The sequence below is a fragment of the Sinohyriopsis cumingii genome, chromosome 9 (assembly GCF_028554795.1).
Source record: "Sinohyriopsis cumingii isolate HCF-2022 chromosome 9, ASM2855479v2, whole genome shotgun sequence".
Taxonomy (NCBI): domain Eukaryota; kingdom Metazoa; phylum Mollusca; class Bivalvia; order Unionida; family Unionidae; genus Sinohyriopsis; species Sinohyriopsis cumingii.
Genome location: NC_142969.1, coordinates 5,786,845 through 5,810,736, shown reverse-complemented (window position 1 = coordinate 5,810,736; position 23,892 = coordinate 5,786,845). Strand labels below are relative to the sequence as shown.

The 23,892-nt window shown below is 37.6% G+C and overlaps 1 protein-coding gene across 4 annotated transcripts in view; it reads right to left on the bottom strand.

The window, feature by feature from the left end:
* LOC149791214 (sodium/potassium-transporting ATPase subunit alpha-like) overlaps nt 1-23,892 on the bottom strand; it is a 161,357-nt gene that overhangs the window by 122,247 nt on the left and 15,218 nt on the right. For 2 of the 4 annotated variants that reach the window (XM_089969683.1, XM_089969685.1), the window contains exon 1: nt 10,927-11,190. The exons of 1 other annotated variant lie outside the window; for it this stretch is intronic. In XM_089969683.1, the coding sequence (XP_089825809.1) occupies nt 10,927-10,941 (15 nt within the window). In that variant the 5' untranslated portion in view covers nt 10,942-11,190. Of the gene's footprint in view, nt 1-10,926; nt 11,191-23,892 lie in introns of those variants that run through there. One more of the 4 variants, XM_089969686.1, reaches the window with a different exon arrangement.

The window sequence follows — 23,892 nt, the reverse complement described above, 5'->3', positions numbered from 1 at the left end:
CAAACCACCCGATTCAATAACGTGAAATTACAAGGCACAGATTCCTTGGTGTGTGGACAATATTGTGTGTATTTTCTGCATCATCGCAGCCTGGGCTATTCCTTAGAACATTTAGTGACTCATTTCGATCCTCGTTCTTCTGCTAGAAACGATGTGAAAGTAGATCGATGGTTTTGTGACCATTATGCTTATCTTTTGTCTCAAGCTAGGAAACGTAGTGTCCATCAATGGCCTAATGATTTCCAACAGTGGAAATCACAATTTCATTCACAACGTTGTCAGCCTTGTTTAATTTAGATTGTATTTGAAGAAAAAAATGTTAGTGATTAGAAAAAATTGTTTAATGTTATAGTGTTGGATTATTGTTAAAAATGTTGTTGTTTAGTGTTAAGTGATTTATTGAATAAAAAATGTTGTGTTTAGAAAAAAATGCTTTTTGTGGTTTGTTTAGCTAGAAGAATGTTGGATTGATGCTCTTTCATTTCTTACTATCCCTCTCATGAACGTTGCGGCTCGAAAACCATGTGGGGGATGTTTTCCTTCACGTCCGCGCTTTCACTTTAAGAACCGGGTTGTTCCCAGTCTAGCCATCCATTGTCGACTCATCCTCCTAAGAAGATGTGCTCCAAACTAGCTAAGCTCAACGAAGCCTACGTGAATTTGCATAGGGTCAGACACAGTCTGATACCGAAGCCAGAAGAAATAGAGAATGTGAGAATGTTAAAAATCACTGAAGACCTGATAGAAGAGCTCTTCAGAGAAGAAATGAACAGGGAGAAAGAAGAATGGACAGAGAAGTACAGACTTCAGAGACAGCAGCAACAGCAGCAACAGCAGCAGCAACAACAGCAACAGCAGCAGCAACCTGAAGCTGACAGAGGCTTTGTGGATTGTCGTATCGACACCAAAGAATTCTTCTTCTCTTTCCGAAGAAGCAGACCAATCGCCAGAAAGTCTATCCTCAGAGGACATCGCATTCTTAGAAACTGAAAAAAGAATGCCATAGCAAAAAAACAAAAAACAGCCCTTTTCAGGGCTACCCAATACTCTAGAAAAGAAATAACTATTAATTTGCCAATGTGTAGGTAGAGTAGTGTGAAAATAAACACTAACTCTAGCTTTTAAAAATGTGAGCGTATGAGTTTGTGTGATTGTGTTTGTAAGTGATAAAGTAGGTTGGTGTGGATAGTAGATTAAAATGATGTTTGTTTTTGGGGTTGTTTGAGGTGTATATTAGGGGTTAGATTGGATTGCTTTGCGTATGTGGATAGTCTATTGAAGTGATGGGTAGCATAAAAAAGTGAGCGAGTGTTTCTTTTAGGTCCGCGCGTTGTTGTTGTTTTTGGTCATGATCTAGGTAAGATGAATTTTATGTTTTTAGGGGGATGTTTTCCTTCACGTACGCGCTTTCAGTATAAATTGAAACTCGTTGGGCAGTCCAGCTACCCTTGTTGATTGATCAACACAGCCAGAAGAATGACTAGCAGAATAGTGAAACTGTTAGAACTCCAGATGCACCTGGAATATGCCAGGCGGATAGTAAACGAACTATCAGCGGAGGCTATAGTAGAAGAAGCAAGAATAAAGAAGGAAGAAGAGGAGAGAAGACAGAGGGAAGAAGAGGAAAAGAAAAGAGAAGAGAGGATGTCATTTAATATTCCTGAAACAGAGGATTGGGGTGCTGAAGCGAACCATCCTCCCTCTGCGCTCCCCAGAAGAAAGGTGAAAGAAGACTGGGGAAGAAGATGCGTGTGCGGCGCAAGGCCAGGAAGGTGCAACCATTAGATAGGTGCATCTGGAGTTTAAAAAAACAGCCCTTTTCAGGGCTACCCAATACTCTAGAAAAGAAATAACTATTAATTTGCCAATGTGCGTAGGTAGAGTAGTGTGAAAATAAACACTAACTCTTTATTAATAGTATAAGTGTATGTGTTTGTGTGTTAGTAAGAGCTCAGGTAAGTTTGTGTGAATAGTAGATTATGGGTTTCTTAGCAAATGTGGAGAGTATAGTTAGGGTTATATTATATGAAATGAGAAAGTAGGGGGATGTTTTCATTCACGTCCGCGCGTTGTTGGGTCATGATCTAGGTAAGATCCATTTTATGTTTCTAGGGGATGTTTTCCTTCACGTTCGCGCTTTTCGTATAAGAACCCACAGTATTCGTCGTTCAAACCATTCTGCAAAGAATAAAAAGAAGATGGCATCAAACCACCTTAACAAAATGGAAAAATTGCAAAACGTGATGGACAATTTAGGAATGTTTGAGCAAATGTTGGTTAACCTAAACGAGGATCACTACTCATATAGTCCCCATAGAGTGAAGATGGAGATAAACAATTTACGAAAAATGAAGGTAATCATTAGTGATCTGTTGAAAGAAATAAAGGAGGAAAAGGAGGATGAAGAGGAAAGGATAAGGATGAGAGAATGGAATGAAAAAATTGAAAAAGAAGAGGAAAATGAGAAGAGGAAGAAAGAAGAGGAGGAAGAGAAGAAAGAAGAGAAGGAGAAAAAAAAGAAGAGAAAGAGTGTTGGAGATAAAATAAGAAGTTGGTGGAGAAAAAGAAGAAATTAGAAGAAGAAGAAAAAACCAAAGGCCCTTTTCAGGGCCAGCCATATTTCTCGAAAAGAGATAGTCTTTGAATTGCCTACCCCTTTTTTTAAAAAAATTTTTAAAAAAAAAATCCCATGTTCAATTCCCCTTGTCCGTAGAGTGACCCACGATTTATTGCCATGTTAAATTCCCCTTGTCCGTAGAGTGACCCACGATTTTCTCCATGTTAATTCCCCTTGTCCGTAGAGTGACCCACGATTTTTCTCCATGTTAAATTTCCATTGTCCGTAGAGTGACCCAGGGGTGTTTTTAATGGTAATTCCCATTGTCCGTAGGGTGCCCCCCTTCACTACTTCGGTCAGTGTTTGTGTTGGTAGATTTGAATACCAAACTTTCGTCGTTGACTTTGACTCTGTCAAGGGGACGTCTTTTGTATATCGGAGAAATTCAACTGGCGGTGCTAACCCATACGAATCAAAATAGATAATTCCACGTGGATCGATCGCGTAAGCGACCCAGTGAGTTCCTGGACCATCGCTGTTATCAAGATTAATAATTCCGGTTTCTGGATTATTCGGTTGTTGTGTTAATTGATCTCGCATAAAGACGCCTCTGAAATTTTTTATATTTAATTGTTTAACAGCATCGAGCAAATCAAAATTGGACATCGGTGTGAAAATGCTAGCATTTTTTAAAACCTTTTTGGGTACCATGATGGTGGAGTTCCTGGAAGTCTTAGCCCGAGTCCCTTTTTGATGTATCCTTTCCATGTGGCTTTCTTTAGTGCCATTCCAGCAGCGGTTCCAACAGCTCCTAACGCGGCAGCTTTGGCAACAGCTGGGGCAGCAGCAGCTATCAACGCTGGTATTGCCGCGAGAAGTGGAAATATACCACCGGTTTTAACCATATCTTTGACCGCGGCTGGAGAGAAATCAAGTTGAGTTCCAGTTTTCGCCTGCTTTGCTTTATTGAAATGTTTTAGTTGGGTTTTAGTCAACGATAACTTGTTTGGACCACCATTAGCGATTTGACCGTGTTTTAGTGTTATTTTTGTCCCACATATGGTCGCGTTCTTCGATTGTAATTTCTTAGCCTGACCAGGAGTCAGAGTGACATTAACATGACTGTATGACATTTCTTATAATTTTGCGATTGATCTAATTGTCTACACATTATTAAAATAATGTTTACATGTTTTCTACTGGTGCATCAACGACTCTCATTCGACCACCAGCACCTTCAAGTAACATTGCTTTATCACTGAGGATGACCGCGATTGCTCTAGCACCTCCAGGAACTGCTGGTGGACCAACTACTGCTGCTGCTACTCGAGCCAGGCGAGCCCGAATAACTATATCAACGACAGATTTTCTAAATAAATCCAAATGCTCCAGCGAAAAGTAATAGATCGGATACAACGTTGTAAAATCACGCTGGCATATCTGCAACCCAGTGTCAACGTTTTGATCACGCCCATCATAAGACATCAGTCGATAATATGCCCGTACAACATCATTTTGTTCAAAATTTAAATTAATGTCCTCAGCAGGTTCTTGATGTCCGTTTATTCTTAATGAAACTTCAGAAACTCCAAATGTGTCAAATATCATTGGACTTGCTTCTTGGTTATTTATTCTAGAATTTGCCTCAAACGCGATAAATATATGTCGCGCTGCTGGTATTCCCTGTTGTGATCCCAATTGCCACGTAAACAATCCAGCAGCGTTGATAGAAGTGCTATCTGTTGTCGTTGCTAGCCATGATAGCAACGATTTTCCACTTGATCCATAAAAGAAAGTAACCGTTGTTCTTCAGTGACCGATGGAGTCATTGTTGGCATCCACAGAGATAGTTTTGTTAACATTACTTTACCAAGATCAACTCCATTAGCTCGCCATATTGCATCATTATCAGAGTTTTTTTCTGACGAGCACTACTGTATGTTTAGCGCCAAATATAACCTTTCGGGCATTTCTACAAAATCCAAAAATATGAGACAGTGGAATAGTACAGGAAAACTCTTCGTCGCCGTTCAGCACTGCTCGACGCGCGGCAAAACCCAAGTTGGAATTTTCGTTCATGGATACAACTGCATCCCCAGCCGCGTTCATCGTTACATTTCTATTTTCGGGATGATCAGATGTTTCCTTCACAAACATCATTGTTGGACCAGCTGATCTTGTGTAATCATCAGAATATCTTGCAAGACCAAGTATCGTCGTGGCAACATCGACATTGTTCAAACACGACTCAATATCTTTTCCATCAATCGAATATGTGGCTTTGCTAAATAACGTCATCACACCATTATTAACAAAACCAACACGATCGCCTATCCCATATCCAGTATCATCCGCTTTTACGATTCTACCTACAATTTCAATATAAGCTTCACTGGGCAGAAAATATCTACTTGTATCATGAATTTGAAACTCAATTCTCCCCTGCGCGTTAGGTGTCTTTGCGTCAGAGGAATAATATTGATAATCGCGCAAGGATTCATCCTTTCTGACTGGTTTATCCATATCAAATGCTACGTTGGATACGCGTTGAAACATCTTATTGTAATGCATTATTATCTAAAACGAAGACCACTTCCCGCTATTAAACTTGAAGCTATATTTTTTTCTATTTCTTTGGAAGGTATCAGTGACGCTAGTTTTTGATTTGCAGTTTTATTTATTATTTTGCTAACATCTGCGGGCATGTCCGCAGTGCTTGGTAATTTTAGCGGCGGAGGCTTTCTGCGTATTAATCGTGCTAGTCTATCTTTTATTGCCAAGAACACTTTACCGGCAGCATCTCCGATTACACCAGAAGCTTTATCTCTAATAATATCAATAGCTTTTGACGATAATTGTTTTGCAATTGGCCCCGCCTTTGGAGCTATTCTTGTAAACAATCCTTGAATAACATTTCCAAGTCCATCTCCATAATATGCACTGTAAACAGGATATCGCGAATTTACCACTCTGACTCGTTGAGACATATGATGAGAGTCATGTATGATCATTTTATTTAATTAGTTATTTCTCTAATCGCTGTCCGTGAGTTCATCAATAAGTTCTCGGTAGATGTGAGCATCCATGATGCCGCCGCGAAATAATCGCTGACAGATATCGGCCGCTTCATTAATTATTTCTGGTGAGTTATTTCCAACCCGCGCTCCTCCTAAGAGAACTTCTAACCGCGATACGTCATTGATGATATTAACAGGACAAGTAATTCCCAAACCACTGCCAGTTGCTCCTTCTTATGTTGTCTTCTTAAATAGTTTTAAGGGTGATCTTTCTCCTCTTGCTTTTTTAAGTAGCTCCTGAGTCCTTTTAAGTTCCGAAATCAACTGTTGCTGCGGTGAAGAAGACTGTTGTTGTTCTATCTGTTGCAGAGGTGGAGGAAGTTGATATGAAGGTTCCTTCTGGGAGTGTTGTTCTAGTTGTTTCAGCATTTCTTTATAAAGTCTCTTTACTTCTTTATCAAGACTTCTGTATTCTAAATCATCATCTCTGGCTTGTTTTTTTGTTTTTATATATACGATATATCCATTTAATAAGATTATCATCAGTTACTTTTTCAGAACCGGATTTTAAGATACTAGATTTATTAAATATACTAATTAATATTTTTTCAGGCAATTTTTCTATTTTAGTATTTCTAATATCTTCAATAAAATACTCCCTAAATTTTGCAATCAATCCAATATTTTCCTTTACTGGTTTAGACGCGAGTTCAGTACGAATTTGTTCAATACCTTCAAGTATTTCTTCGCCGACGGTCGGAGGTTGAGCTGCAGCTATATCATTTGGAAGATCTCGTAAAAGTTTTTTTGTTTTTTAAGTTCTTTTAGCAATTTTTTCAGTCTGCTCAGCGGTTTGTTTTAGCACTGGAAGAATACCCTTTTCATCTCCCAATAAAACTCTTTCAGTGATCGCCGCAGCTTTCTCAGTAGCTGTTGTGACGGATTTAAATAATTCTTCTGCACCTGCCGCAAATTCTTCCTGAGCTTGTTGCCCTGCTTGTAATTTTTGTCTTACAGAATCTCTCACAGGAAGAAATTTTTTTATTGCTTCTAGTCGCTCTCGAGCTAGTCTAGCGGAATATGCTTCTCCAATGTTGGCCATTATTGTTAACTTAAATTTTTAATTTACAGCAGCAGAGAGGGGCGACGACAGTCAAACCCTGCCAGGATATTCTGACGCGGCAGACATAAAAACGTGGATGTGATTTATGTAACACAGCGATATACACAAATCCCGAAAGTGATCAGAGATAACTGTAATATTCTTGCGGTGTTTAACGGAGTCGACACGCACACGTTAAGAAATATTCATCAAACCTGGTGTAACGGCGACATGGATATAAATAAATTCAGAAATTTCTTTAGTCATGCTCAGTCCAAACCGCACAGATTTGTAACAATAAATTTGCATGACCCCAGGACAAGATATCGAGTTGGGTTAGATACACTTTTTAACTAGAGAGCAGTAGAGAAAGGGCGACGACAGGCAAACCCTACCAGGATATTCTCAAGCGGCAGACGTGATTTATGCAACACACAAATACCAAAAACGATCAGAGACGACAATAACAGCTGACAATTTTTAATTCAGAGCAGCAGAGAGGGCTAAACAAACCCGAGTGTTTTCGCAAGATAGACCCTTGTATTAGCAGAAATAGTTGTATAGGTAGATATTTTCATGAGATAACCCTTCAAGTCAGCAGAGAAAGCCTATTTTGTCATGTTTACTGGCTGGAGGGTTTATTTTGTGAAAAGAATCACTCTATCTAAAATGTTCTCGACAGAAGGCTCTGTTAAGCGAAATAGTTTGTGGGATTCGCCCTCTCTGCTGCTACCTGATATTCACGTCATGTTCATCAAAACTGAACCCCGATGGTCGATGATCTTGCTTGTTTCCACTGTCGCATATTTTCTTGTTTTGCTGGGAAATAAAAAATCATAAACTGAGTTCTTTATATCCTAATACATTTTAAACGCAGATGAGGCCATTTCCTGTTTGATGCCTTTTCTCAGCTGCTGTGCTTGCTGTCGTTACTAATTCTTCTGTTTATACTTGTGCGACGAAATTACTCTGATGTACTCAATAGCTTCTGAGAGTAGCAGCAGCGCTTTAACGACCTCTTTAGATTCTGCCATGTCGAATGTGGGGTCACGATGTTTGTTCTAAGGGTGCGTGATGTTTTGGTGTGAATTTGTTTTCCCCTCCCCCCTCCCAATGAAAGCAAACCCAACAATATCTCAGAAAATATATAATAATACATAGTGTCCAAAACTACAGCCGTATATTATATGTTTGTAGTAAACTTGAAGCTTGTTTGTTTGATACACATATAATAATACGTGAATATTAATTTAGTCAGATCTAATAAAAATAATTTTAGGACCGCCATAATAATTTATGGGAATGATGGATCATGAAAACTTAGATTATACATCAGCCCAGATATGTAAAGGCAGAAGACACTGGATACATATAAGAGTGTTTCTGCTTGTGATCAAAGGACTAAGATTATGTTTAGCACAGTAGGTATAAGGTTACATCACTTACCGTATACGCGCGTATAACCAAGATCCAACTGCAAACTTTACAGACCCAGATCTGCTGTTGTATAATGCGCCGACAGATCTGGGTCTATACAGTCTGTTAGGAGTAGCCACACGAACAAACATCATATACCCCTATCTAGCGGCACATTATATGACGTGTATTATAAATGTGTACAAATTTGCAGTAATAACCTGTATTTCATATCGGATATCATACATATAAATACAAAATAATGTTGTGATGGTCTGAAAATTTATTTAAGTCATCTACTCATGACCATAATAAAGTGCGCTGATCGTTCGTAGTAAACACCACAGAAAACGTATCATACAGCGAAACGACTAACTCGACTGAATTTCTTAGAGGTCACTTGTAATTTCACTCACGTGATATCGAGCCGACATATGTACCTGCGTAACTAATAGATTCTGACGTACTTTGATAAAGCGTTTATGTTCCCTAGATAAATCTAACTACAATGTTTTAAAACTCTATCCTGCTTACATACGACCCCTAAATTGTGGCTACTGAAATTCAGGGTTAAGATGTCTAGTAGTCGAGGTTTGAGTCCTCTCACCACCCCATACATATGTGCAGCAAAACCCCCCAAATATCTTGCATATCTGCGCAGACGCAATAAAACCATTTGTCTTAATAGAAGAATTAAATATATAACACGACGAATTGTTTCAAAGAAAGTTTGTGTCTAGATCACGCATTTTGTTTTAGAACACCCGTTTGGCGCAATTCGGCCGTCACTCCTTCCATGTGTCTTTACACTAAGCGTGCCGAGGACGTCATTCATTTCTTATAATTAAACTTTCTCTGGTTTGTAGTAGAATGGTTCCCTGCATGTGATTATAAACAACGCCAGCGAGTTTGTTTTACAAAGATTTTAACGACCGTCTACCCACGTTGGGTTCACTGTCTTCTTGACATCGTACATGACTGGTACACAGTTTATTATAGTCAACATGTTTGTATGAAATCGATAAGGACAGTCCAATATGCAAGCAATATTTTACATAAAGAAAGGCCCCCAAATGAAAGCTGCTGCAAATCTGTGTGCAATTGAAAATTATTTTGAACTTCTAGGAATCGAGTGCTGTTTTATCTACAAATAGAGCACACAATTTTCGCACGCACATACACACGCAAGTGTAGCACAAGTTTGGCTCATCAAACACACGGAAAAACTATAGCGGAGGCAACGCCTACAGGGCACAGATGACAGACATTGTGAGGTCATGTGCAAATAGTGCACAACACGGATTAATTCTGCAACACTGCACGTGAGTGCTCTAAAAAAAAATTTACTTTCGACCAAGTAAACTGATTTTTAGTTTGTTTTTTTTTTTCTTTAGCTGAATCGCTGCTCTAGTCAAAACAAATTTTCCTAATATGTTGCAAAAATTCCTTCCTTTAACGAATTAATAAAGCAATATTTAAAAAATGGCCTTTAATGTCTGTTACGGTTTTTTAGAGAACGGCAATTATATTTCCCTTTGCCTCATCGTTTTGTTTCGATTCAATATTTGAAATGTCATGTATATATTAATTTTACACACCTTTGAAACATTCACAACAATCTAATAACTGATGATATCGAAAACTGTTCTGACTTCCGCTTAGAAAAAAGAAGAAAAAAACAACAAAAAAAAAACATGTAAAGCTCATTGCTGCGGCGACAGATCGATTATTATAAAAAGATACACTTGTCGGATAAATTATATTTAACCACCTAACAATCTAATGAATCCGTTCTCCTGTAAATGTAGCAGAGTTGCTCGCATTTTCTCTCACATATTCTTGTGATCCCACCTCGAAAGATGTCATCCTTACAACCGAAGATAGTGAAGTAAATATTGAACCAAGCTCCGGTCTATGATAATTTAAACGCCAGTCCACACTCCGCTATTCGCTTTGGCAGTGTCAGGTATACCATTTTCGTATTATAATCAACACATAGTGTATGATGTCAAGACAGACAATCCAATGAGAAAATAATATTTCACTTCAAGAAATAACAACAGCCTAAAAACAAAGCTGCTGTAAATGTGTGTACAACGTTTCATGTGCATATCAATAAAACTTGCAACGACAGTTGAGAAATATTTACATTTTAGTATCCTTTACAAACATCAAACAAAAAGGTCTACATGCACAAACATGCATAACTCAAATTTAGCTAATTAAATAAAGGTAAGACCAATAAGAAATAAAAGACCTGCAGTGACCAACTAATTTAACGTGTGTAATGTCGTTTGCGTACAGTGTACCAACACTGGGAGACATCTTATATATTATTTGTAATGCTGCATGTCAGCGTTCTAAAGAACTTTTTTTTGTCACGTGAACATATTTCGTTGAGATTTCTTAAGCTGAATCGGTGCTCATAAAAGTTTGAAAAAAAATTAATCAGTTTGCTGAGTGAAACCGTAAAATTTCAAAAATATTCATTAATGTCCGATCGTTGTGAAAGAGAACGACACGTGTATTTACCTTCGCTAGATCATTTTGTTTTGAATCAACATTTAAACTTTTATATTCAACGTTTCATAAATTGTTCAGTCATTTTACACGTCTTGGTCTGTATCTATATATATGAGGTTTATGCTATCTTCATGTTCATGATTGATGATACAGGAAAAACGAAAACGTGAAATAAGTTGATGGCTGCGACAGGCCTATTCGTAATAAATGTACAAATGTAAAAATCTAGATCTAACCACTTACCTATCTAATTACTTCATCAATGTATCAAAATCGTTAACATTTTATCTAACCTGCAAGTGTGAATTTACCTTAAAGGACTTCATCGTCACAGTCGAAGGTCGCCAAGTATATATTTAACCAAGCGCCGATCTCCAATTGAATGACACCACTGGGAAAATATTTTCAATATAAAGACGAATTAATATTACAGTCCAATTTGATATTGCGAATTATTATTCAAAGTTAATTTGATGTGATTTGTTTCTCTCCTTTTTACTGTTATGAAGAAAAGTTAAGTAGATCTCTAATGTACCCTTGTGCTTATTGTCGGTTTTGAAAGACACAAAGCTAAATATTGTTAGTATGCGGAAGAGACGTACATAATGCATATTTCTCAATATAGCTCTACGGACATGGGCCAATAGAAACCCGCCAATGAATGTTCGTATTTCGCAACAACACAATTATGTGGAAACAAATATTTCGCATCGAAGTATTTTAAATATAAACAATTCGTTTCCTTCAAACTCCATGTATATTCACTCTATCGCATTAAATGATGATAGATATGGTCTAAGCGCATCTGGAAAAGAAAAAACAAACAGTTTCCCAAACTTATTTCAACTCAAAGTTTAGAACTGAAAATGTCAGTTGCTTGCTGGTAAATTTATAAGTGTTCAGTTTGTATGTGTGTTTGTTTGCGTGCTTGTTTGTTTGTTTGTTTGTCTGGTAATTGATCCTCAACATATAAACATCAAATAAATCATCAAGTATACAACGTCGGGCGAGCTCAAGCAACTCTGTTATAATTGGATTTGTCTCCCCACACCCACCATTTGGTTTGGACCATTTTTTTTACCAGGGTGTAAGTTCACCTAAGCTATGCAAATCTGTAATCTAATCTAACTGTTTCATGAAAAGATATTTCATAAATAGTACACAGATTAAGAATGACAACTATGCCAAGTAAATAGGTATAACCACCATATCATGTAGACAGAATAAAAAAGTAAAGAACCATCGGTCAGGATATTAAGTTAGTAAAAATAAAGAATTAAAAATATAATTTACACACCGAAGTAAACTGTAAACCACTACCGTCTTCGATTTTGTCCAGCTCAAATAACATTGTGGATTTTACGCTTGACCTGTGAACTGATACCGTGTAACCATTATAATTAAATAGCGTCCAAGAAGCCAAGCAGAACTCATTTACCCGATTGATTTAAACTTTGCACGTTAGCTCTGTCCATCCTGTATTTCAAACTTTTCCGTTCAGCAAGAGTGACACAGTGTTACGAGTATCGTGGCAACGATCATTAGTGAAGGAAGCAACCTAAACGTGGGTGAACTTGTTAAATTTATCTACAGCAAGTATTTCCTGGATTAGCATATTCAAACTGTAATCTAACCTATTCCCTCGTTCCTAATCTTTATCCTTTCGCGACAATCTTTACATGCATTGTAGCAAGGCAATCCCCTTGACAGAAGGAGAGAGAGAGGTCCATCTAGCAGACTACAATAAGTTACAAACACTATTTGTAAATTTGATGCTACAATGCTTTGCTTTACTTAAATGCATGTTGTTATTGTTTTATCTGAGTATTGTCCTGAGTGAACACATATTATTTGTGTGAGTTAAGATTTAGACAGACAGGCAGATAGAAACAGAGACAGAGATATAGACAAAGCTTCGTAGCATTTTACAATAATAAAAATGGCACCAGTTCCTTCTGGTAGCAAAGTTAACATTTTGTTATCAAAATGAGCATTGAAAAAGACATTTACATACAACACTCCATGAAAAGAAACAATCGCATGTGAAAAGAAATAGAAGATAAACTATTATTACCGAAAGGATCTTGTGCAGTTTAAAAAGGCAAGATAAGAAACACAACAAGAATAGCCTTTCAGCAACGACTGTAGGGATCGCCATGTCGCGTATAGATGAACTACATATATTGAAGACAAACAAAATGCATGCAGCTGAATGTTGTTAATATTAACAAATATGCATTATGTACGTCACTTCCGCCCAGTAACAACATAAAGGAATAGACGTGTAAAATGACTGAAAAAATATCATTGTAATAACAGTGTGGAGAGGCCAAGATGTATTTCGCCCAGTATTTCAAATTCCATCTTTCACACAGTATTCTCATATTTGATCCTAATATAACACTTAATACACAATAAATATCGAAATATGTACTACAGAAAGACATACAGACATATTCATTCATACATTCATATATGGCCAAGCCCAGGGTTTGAGATTGCTGCAGATATTATATAGTTCACCATTTATTGATAAATAATTTACTAGGAGATCGAAAGATGATAATATGGTTGCCACCTGTAGAACATTATAATGAAACTTTTCGTACTGAAGAATATAATGCAATGTTGTTATGTATGTGTTTCTTACGGGCTCACATAAGAGACAATATAAAATTTTTACTGATATCGGGAGTGGGGGAACAAGGGGTAACTCTATGTTAAAAATGTCCATAAGTTTCTCAGTATGTGTCTGTTTGGCCTCTAACCGAAATCCTTGAGTGTCTGAGAATTATAGGAACAATGGAATTAATATTATGATTGAAATGCATATTGAAAAAGACTCGTATGGTCTGAAAGTTTGTTGATAGTTTGCTTTCATGGGTCTTCAGTCTGTCTTGTTAGAAATGATAACAATGCAACAAGGTATGTTAGCTTCGGCGGGAATGGGAGGTTACTATCTGAAATTAATATTGCTGAACAGGATATCAGAACTGAGAGAGAGAAATAAAGAGATCAAGTCTATAATATCCTTTATTAAGACCTGAATGTCTCATGAACACACTCTACCTTGATATCTTTCCGCGCGCATGTGTGTGTGTGTGTGTGTGTGTGTGTGTGTGTGTGTGTGTCCACTCCACAACAATGAACACATCAGGTCAGACAAAAAAGACGCCCTTGAAACATGCGAGAATATAGAACTGTTCGGTAAAGTGAGTAAATTAACCAGTCTGAATATGCGTCAAAATGTAGATTTGTGTCACAAAGTAAGAATGTACGTAATTTTTGCTAAATACGCTTATCAAGCGTAATGAAATGGTTAATGTTAGAATGTATGAAATTTACTCACGTCAAAGAACATATAAAGTCGTAAGCTTTATATTTAAATCTCTATGTTCTTAATTCTCGCTAATTTTCACAAATGTATCTTAAATCCATGCACTCGGACAAGTCTATCAATACTAGACATACTATAAAATTATACAAATTAGATTGATTTGAATTTTTTCATTTTATTAAGTTTCAGGTTATTAACTCAAGGTAAATTTTCAGGTACAATAATCATACAGAAAATTCGAAATGACAACAAATGTTATCGATCCATATTCATATGAGTCATGTTGTCTAAAGTTAATCTGACAAAATGGTACACACATCAAACGGTCAAATGCAAAATAGAAAAACGGTACACACATCAAACGGTCAAATGCAAAATAAAAAAACGGTACACACATCAAACCGTCAAATCCAAAATAGAAAAACGGTACACTCATCAAACGGTCAAATGCAAAATAAAAAAACCGAACACACGTCAAACGGTCAAATGCAGAACAGAAAAACCAACCACTCATCAAACGGTCAAATGCGAAAAAGAAAAACGGTACACTCATCAAACGTTCAAATGCAAAATAGAAAAAGGTACACACATCAAACGGTCAAATGCAAAAAAGAAACGCTGTACACTCATTAAACGGTCAAATGCAAAATAGAAAAACGGTAGACTTATCACAGGGTCTAATATAAAATAGAAAAACCGTTCACTCATCAAACGGGCAAAACTATAATAGAAAAATGGTAACCTTATCAAACGGACAAATGCAAAAAAAGGTACAATCATCCAAAGGTCAAATGCAAAATAGATAAACGGTGCACTCGCCAAAGGGTCAAATGTGAAAAAGAAAAACGGTAAACTCATCAAACGTCAAATGCAAAGTAGAAAAATCATATAGTCAACAAACCGTCAAATGCAATAAATGAAAATTGTACACTCATCAAACGTTCAAATGCAGAAACTAAAACGGTACACTCATCAAACCGTCAAATGCAAAAAAGAAAAACGGTACACTCGTCAAATGGTCAAGTGTCAAATATACAAATTGTACACTTATCAAACCGTCAAATGCAAAATAGAAAAACGGTACACTCATCATACGGTCAAATACTAAATAGAAATAGGGTACATTCATCGAACGGTCAAATGCAAGAAATAATAACGATATGCTCGTCAAACGGTCAAATCCGACAAAATATCCGTACACTTGTCAAACTGTCAAATGCAAAAAAGAAAAACGGTACACTCGTCAAAGATCAAATGCAAAAAGAAAAACGGTACACCTGTCAAACGATCAAAAATAGAAAAGAAAAACGGTACACTCATCAAACGGTCAGATTCAAAATAGAAAAACGGTACACACATCAAACCGTTAAATGCAAAAAGAAAAACGGAACACACATCAAACCGTCAAATGCAAAATAAAAAAACGGTACACTCATCAAACGGTCAAATGCAAAATAGAAAAAAGGTACACTTATCGAACAATCAAATGCAAATTAGAAAAACGGTACACACATCAAACGGTCAAATGCACAATAGAAAGACGGTACACACATCAAACGGTCAAATGCAAAATAGAAAAACGGTACACTCATCAAACTGTCAAAAGCAAAATAGAAAGACGGTTCACAAATCAAACGATCAAATGCAAGAAAGAAAAACGGTACACACATCAAACCGTCAAATGCAAAATAGAAAAACGGTACCCTCATCAAACCATCAAATGCAAAATAGAAACGGTACCCTCATCAATCCGTCAAATGCAAAATAGAAACGGTACCTTCATCAAACGGTCAAATGCAAGTCATATATAAACACTCACATTTGTCTTTCTATGAGTCCATGCTGCCAAACAAGAGGTCGCGAGTTCGAAACTTGCTGCGGCATCACAATTCTTTTAAAATTTTATTTTGTATTTGTATGTTCAAACTTTCTTTTAAAGTCGCTGATCCCAATTATTTTACATTTTTTCTTTTTTTTATTCCCGTCCTAGGACTGGCAATTGACCAAGTAAATTAATACCGAGTGGTCCTGTTCGCCGAAACACAGAATGGGTGGGGTGGTGGGGAATGCTGGTTGGGGGTTGGTGCATTTCCAGAAAGGGCAGTCTCAGACATACCTCTACCAGTAGAAAAGGGGGGCCTAAGATAAGAGCTGCATGGCTTCCCCGCCAGGAATATGAGGAAAGAAACACTCTGAATAACAATTTAACAAATAGAAAAGGAAAATCATGAGTAGTGAATGGGGCCACCCTAGCCTCAATGGGAATTATCATTACAGAGACCCCTGGGCCACTCTAGCCTCAATGGAAAATTAACATGGAGAAAAATCGTGGGCCACTCTAGCCTCAAGGGGAATTTAACATGGGAAATAGTCTTGGGCTACACTAGCCTCAAGGGGAATTGAACATGGAGAAAAAACCCTGGGCCACTCTAGCCTCAAGGGGAATTGAACATGGGGGAATAAAGTGTGGGTCTATCTAGGGACAAGGGGAATTGAACATATGGAAATTGAACATGGTGGATCTGTATAGCGTCAAGGGGATTTGAACATGGTGGGACTGTCTAGGGACAATGATGATAGAGGGTCAAACACAACAGAGACAGAGACATACATACAGTAGTACAAGCGTGAGATTTATATATAAAGCATTACCAAGACCTGAAATCTTGATGGGGTGTTCAAAAATTTGCATAATTGTAATGATGCTATAAATAGCGATAATCAAGGAAATGCTCAACGACAAAATGGATGTGACTAAAAGTAACGTTAAAATGACGAAATTGTCCCAGAATTTAAAGGAAAATAAACATATCCCCGAAAATTAAGTTACAATGGTTTAGACTAAAATGGATAAAATTAGTAACTACTTACAATATCAACTTCTGTGACGATCGTGGATAAATACCTATGTATCTATAATCAGCTGAAATTCCTATGAAATCCCACTATCTATTTATAGCTCCAACTTGTGGGTTTTTCCTTAGGAAAATCCCACTATCTTTTTATAGCCTCAGCCTGAGTGACGTTCCTGTTTATGAATTCTAGTATATATTTATAGCTACAAAATGTGGAAATCCCCAAGTCGATATTTATAGTCTCAAAATTTCCAGCGTATGTGACGTCACTGTACTGAACACTAGGGATAAACGGCAACAGTGTTGCAAGTGGCTGACCTGAATACGCGCTATTGTAGGTAGGTAGGTAGAGTGTATCTGATAGGGATAAAGTGAGTTTTATAGGGACAAACAGAGACCAATACACACACACACACACACACACACACACACACACACACACAACATACGAGCGCAGACACACTCACACACACACACCCAGAGGGAAGAGGAAAAAACAAACCCCAAATATACTATCCACACTCGGGAGGAAGAAAAAAAAAACAACCAAATATACGATCTACACAACGTACGCGAACACACACACATACACACACACACACACACACACAGAGGGAAGAGGAAAAAACAAACCCCAAATATACTATCAACACAGAAAGGAGATAATACAAACCCCAAATAAACTATCCACACAAACGTACGCGAACCCATACAAACCCCAAATATACTATCAACACAGAAGGGAGATAATACAAACCCCAAATAAACTATCCACACAAGCGTACGCGAACGCATACAAACCCCAAATATACTATCAACACAGAAGGAGATAATACAAACCCCAAATAAACTATCCACACAAACGTACGCGAACGCATACAAACCCCAAATATACTATCCACACAACGTCGCTAACGCAAACAAACTCCAAATATGCTATCCACACTCGGAAGGAAGAAGAAAAAAACAACCAAATATACGATCTACACAACGTACGCGAACACACACACACACACACACACAGAGGGAAGAGGAAAAAACAAACCCCAAATATACTATCAACACAGAAGGGAGATAATACAAACCCCAAATAAACTATCCACACAAACGTACGCGAACGCATACAAACCACAAATACACTATCAACACAGAAGGGAGATAATACAAACCCCAAATAAACTATCCACACAAACGTACGCGAACGCATACAAACCCCAAATACACTATCAACACAGAAGGGAGATAATACAAACCCCAAATAAACTATCCACACAAACGTACGCGAACGCATACAAACCCCAAATATACTATCCACACAACGTCGCTAACGCATACAAACCGCAAATATACTATCCACACTCGGGAGGAAGAAGAAGAAAAACAACCAAATATGCGATCTACACAACGTACGCGAACACACACACACACACACACACACACACACGCACACCACAGAGGGAAGAAGAAGAAAACCATTATACACTATCCACACGCAGTGAAGAAATAACCCTTTATATATATACTATCAACAGAGAGTGAAGAAAATAACCCATTATATTCCATCAACACAGAGTGAAGAAGAAAAAGTTTTTTGAAAGCACCTAAGCCCTCACCTGCAATGACCAACTCTGCCAAACACCTACACCCCACCCACCCCCACTCCCAACACTACAAAACCCATTTAACCCGTTATTTTATGGCATCAGTGTGTGATTTAGGAAACATCAAGACACAAAATGATGGACGAATAGACTGACTATTGTTTACGGACTTGCATGCCTAAAGAGCGTGCGTGAAGGAAAACATCCTTCCATTTCAATTCTAACTAAAACATGATCCAGAGGGATAGAGAGAGGTGAAAGAGCACAATTTCATAAAGTGTGAGTAAAAACAAAACACGCCATCCTTATTATACAATGTCAAGACCAAGAGACACTTACGTTTTCTTTCTGGTCTATTCTCTTTTAGAAGGTAGTATGAAATTTCACATCAGGGCCAACGCATCGGCTCACATTGTCAATTTTTCCATTTCCATGTTTTTACTGGCACAAGTTCTTCATCATCTTCAATTTCTTCTTCTTCTGAATCCCTCTTCTCTGTTTCGTCTTGTTTTTGTTTCTTCTCTTTTCTCGTAGGGCACTCTGAATTCCAGTGTCCTTTCTCCTGACAACGATATTAGGTATCTTGACTTTTGTCTCTCTTTCTTAGACGAAGCAGGTATTCTGGAGACAAATACCCATTTACCTTTACAGATATAGCAAACTTCATTAGCACTTACACACTTTCGTATGACTCTCATCAAATCAACGACCAAAAGAGTAAGTTTTGTTGCCACTTTCGCATGTGAATTATGCTTTCGTATGACTTTTAGCAAATATTTGACCAGCAGGTCGATCTGTGCTGACTCTTCCATCTTCTTGATCGTTTGAGAGCGGAATGAATACTCTGACGCTAAGACACTCTCCTTATATACGTGGACCTGCTGCGTATGAAACCTAGTCAAATGTAATTTTGCAATAAGATGAAACGATTTCATTGAGGAAGTAAAAAGCAATGATGTACCGTATCGCCTCACACAAAACCTGAAGTGTTAGTTCAAATCCGTGTCAGCGATTTCGAAGACGACATAACTGAGCTTTAATCAATGCTCTCCAATTATGCCACAAAACCACGAGTCCTGATTCACGCCAAAAGAAATTTCGTTCGGTCCATAAAAAATAGTATCACATCTGAGAAACGCAAAAACGAACTTCCAGAAAACTGAGAACGACGGCTTACACCTACAACGTAAATGTGTGAGTTCAAGTAGTGCGTAAAACTTAGTCAAATTAGATTTTTATAGTCAAGACGAAACGATCTCTTTTCGAACAAGAAAGCAGACACCAAGCGACAATGGCGATCCGTATCACACAACACTTTTCAAAATGTATATTATCAGAGGTTTGTTCTAGCGATCTGCACGGTTAAATTAAATGTTGATGTATTTTGCAATAAGACGGACACAATTTCCATGGGATCGCCCATGGTACGATTGTTCGTACATTAGTTTAATTTTTAAAAATATTTTTTTTATATAAATCGCCTATAGGATAGACCCAGTAAGGCATGGCCATTCTCGTCACTGTCTGAATAGCTACTCAAGTCAATTCGAAGCGAACGCGGTAAGAAAATAAGTATAGCCAATCAAATGGCTTACAACGGGTGATGCATTGTTTTGTTCTAGGGCTGTGTGGCATAATAATCCCTATGTTCTTGCGTTGTTACCATTACAGTGCAGACAGACTGAAATGTGAACTTACAAGCCCTCTTTGTGTGTGTTGTACCATTTCCTCTTACCACATCAAAATACTGAGCGTCACATTATTGGTTTGCGTTTTCAAGCTGACCATTTTTTTATATCTCACTTAAACATTTCGACATAAACACTCACATCGGTAGAGTCAGAACAGACGTGTTACAGTATTGAGGGGCATGTTATCTTTTCTTTTTCAAACTAATAAATCTGGGGTTTGTATGAAGTAAAGAACCGAAAGTACAGTGAAACTCAAGGATGATGACCCAATCTGTCTGTCTATTGATGCGTGTATTTACTTAAGAAGAAATATGACCTCTAAAACACAAAGAGATACGGCAAGCATGATTAGATTAAACACAACGATGTTTTCCTTCACGCCCGTGTAATTCAGAGTTTCAATCGTCTTTGAAGACAAACTTGGTCTCCTTTTGTAGGGCTTGAAATAATAAAAAAAACTGAAAAATCTTAAGCACTTTGCTATAGATAATTTCATCAACAGACCAAACAACATAAATACCGTTTCAACAATAGAAAGCCCTAAATCTTCTATCAAAAAGAAATGCATGAAAAAAATTAAAGATTAACGATAACTAACGAATGAAACCGAATTTAACAAAGGCAATGACATGTGAAGAAATGTCTCTCACTTTGGAAAGGTAGGCGAATGTACTCTGTCATGCGCCGTCAACTTGAAAAAAATTATAAACAGAGAGAAACCTGAATTCAAAATTCAGTTGTTTCTTTTTCTTCAAAATTATTTCGTTTCTTTTTTCTTTTTTTTTTTTTTTGGAACAAATCTAAGCACTAATATAGAGTGGAAAAGGGAAAATGCACATACAAGCTTTGATATTTCTGAAAAAAGGAGGGGATATTCCTAACGTTCATAACCACCTATATATGCTTGGACTTGTCTGTGACTTATCCACAAAACAAGATATACATATTTCTGGTCAAGCTGCAAGTGTGTGCGTGTTTTTGAAAATGGTAAAAATTGGATATACAATTTTCTCGTGACACTTATAAAGTGAAGAGTCTGTGCAAGTGTCAAAAGCCAAAGTCATATAAGTTTTGTATTTTGTACGGCTTGTAAAGATTTCTACTTTAGAAAATGTGAAGTATCACAAGTTATTATCACAAACAGAAGTGGAACATAGAGGCTTGCAAGAAAGAAAATAACCCAGACAGTTGGTGTCATCAAGAGTGCTAGAGACGGTACCCGAACTTGCTTGCCTGCTTACTTGAATTAAAGTGATTTTCGCTCTAATGGAGCATGTATCACTGGTTTAATAACGCACCGCGTGATTTTTAATTACTCCTGGGGAAGGAAAGAGAGCCTCATCCCCCAGGCTTTTATGTACTCACAGACTATTTTTAAATTTAGCCACTCAGGTGCAGGACTAACTAGTCCTTAACAACCTGACTGAAAGACTTTAAACATGAGTGGGAATTGTCTCACCACACACTCATTTTTCTGTCCGAGCGTGGTAAAGGAGGAAAAAGGTGCTCAGCAAGACAGCCATGGATGTTAAGTACTCACCAAAACGCTAGCCCGTACTTATTTCAAATCAAGTCCCGTTTTTGCTAATGGACAATAAAAGGTACCAATAATGTGTTAACCACCTGTGCAATTAGTTCAAATCTAACGAGTCTATTAAATTTCCTACTTCCTAACATATCTGTCTAATATTAGTGCTTAGTGTACATAAAAATAGCCATACTGATCTTATTTTAAATTATTATGTCTAAGCGACATATACCAGTTTGGTCACTGTTAGGTTTAAAAAGTTAAGTTTGTTGTGGTGTTCCAATGGGTCAAGTTTGTTTCGAGAATAGTTTAGTCAAGGAGGGATACCAAGCCAAATATGGTTCCCTATTTAATAAAAGCAATCTTTTGGAGCCCTAAAAAAAGTCTGTTTTTTCTGTTAGAAGGTAACACGTCTCTCTTTTGCTTTCACGTTCTTTCCCGCACTCCTAGTCTCATGATTCTTGATATCAGGAAATGCGGCATAATTGGAGAGCATGATTAAAGCTCAGTTATGTCGTCTTCGAAATCGCTGACACGGATTTGAACTAAAACTTCAGGTTTTGTGTGAGGCGATACGGTACATCATTGCTTTTTACTTCCTCAATGAAATCGTTTCATCTTATTGCAAAATTACATTTCACTAGGTTTCATACGCAGCAGGTCCATGTATATAAGGAGAGTGTCTTAGCGTCAGAGTATTCATTCCGCTCTCAAACGATCAAGAAGATGGAAGAGTCAGCACAGATCGACCTGCTGGTCAAATATTTGCTAAAAGTCATACGAAAGCATAATTCACATGCGAAAGTGGCAACAAAACTTACTCTTTTGGTCGTTGATTTGATGAGAGTCATACGAAAGTGTGTAAGTGCTAATGAAGTTTGCTATATCTGCAAAGGTAAATGGGTATTTGTCTCCAGAATACCTGCTTCGTCTAAGAAAGAGAGACAAAAGTCAAGATACCTAATATCGTTGTCAGGAGAAAGGACACTGGAATTCAGAGTGCCCTACGAGAAAAGAGAAGAAACAAAAACAAGACGAAACAGAGAAGAGGGATTCAGAAGAAGAAGAAATTGAAGATGATGAAGAACTTGTGCCAGTAAAAACATGGAAATGGAAAAATTGACAATGTGAGCCGATGCGTTGGCCCTGATGTGAAATTTCATACTACCTTCTAAAAGAGAATAGACTAGAAAGAAAACGTAAGTGTCTCTTGGTCTTGACATTGTATAATAAGGATGGCGTGTTTTGGTTTTTACTCACACTTTATGAAATTGTGCTCTTTCACCTCTCTCTATCCCTCTGGATCATGTTTTAGTTAGAATTGAAATGGAAGGATGTTTTCCTTCACGCACGCTCTTTAGGCATGCAAGTCCGTAAACAATAGTCAGTCTATTCGTCCATCATTTTGTGTCTTGATGTTTCCTAAATCACACACTGATGCCATAAAATAACGGGTTAAATGGGTTTTGTAGTGTTGGGAGTGGGGGTGGGTGGGGTGTAGGTGTTTGGCAGAGTTGGTCATTGCAGGTGAGGGCTTAGGTGCTTTCAAAAAACTTTTTCTTCTTCACTCTGTGTTGATGGAATATAATGGGTTATTTTGTTCACTCTCTGTTGATAGTATATATATAAAGGGTTATTTCTTCACTGCGTGTGGATAGTGTATAATGGTTTTCTTCTTCTTCCCTCTGTGGTGTGCGTGTGTGTGTGTGTGTGTGTGTGTGTGTGTGTGTGTGTGTGTGTGTGTGTTCGCGTACGTTGTGTAGATCGCATATTTGGTTGTTTTTCTTCTTCTTCCTCCCGAGTGTGGATAGTATATTTGCGGTTTGTATGCGTTAGCGACGTTGTGTGGATAGTATATTTGGGGTTTGTATGCGTTCGCGTACGTTTGTGTGGATAGTTTATTTGGGGTTTGTATTATCTCCCTTCTGTGTTGATAGTGTATTTGTGGTTTGTATGCGTTCGCGTACGTTTGTGTGGATAGTTTATTTGGGGTTTGTATTATCTCCCTTCTGTGTTGATAGTATATTTGGGGTTTGTTTTTTCCTCTTCCCTCTGTGTGTGTGTGTGTGTGTGTGTGTGTGTGTGTGTGTGTTCGCGTACGTTGTGTAGATCGTATATTTGGTTGTTTTTTCTTCTTCCTCCCGAGTGTGGATAGCATATTTGGAGTTTGTATGCGTTAGCGACGTTGTGTGGATAGTATATTTTGGGTTTGTATGCGTTCGCGTACGTTTGTGTGGATAGTTTATTTGGGGTTTGTATTATCTC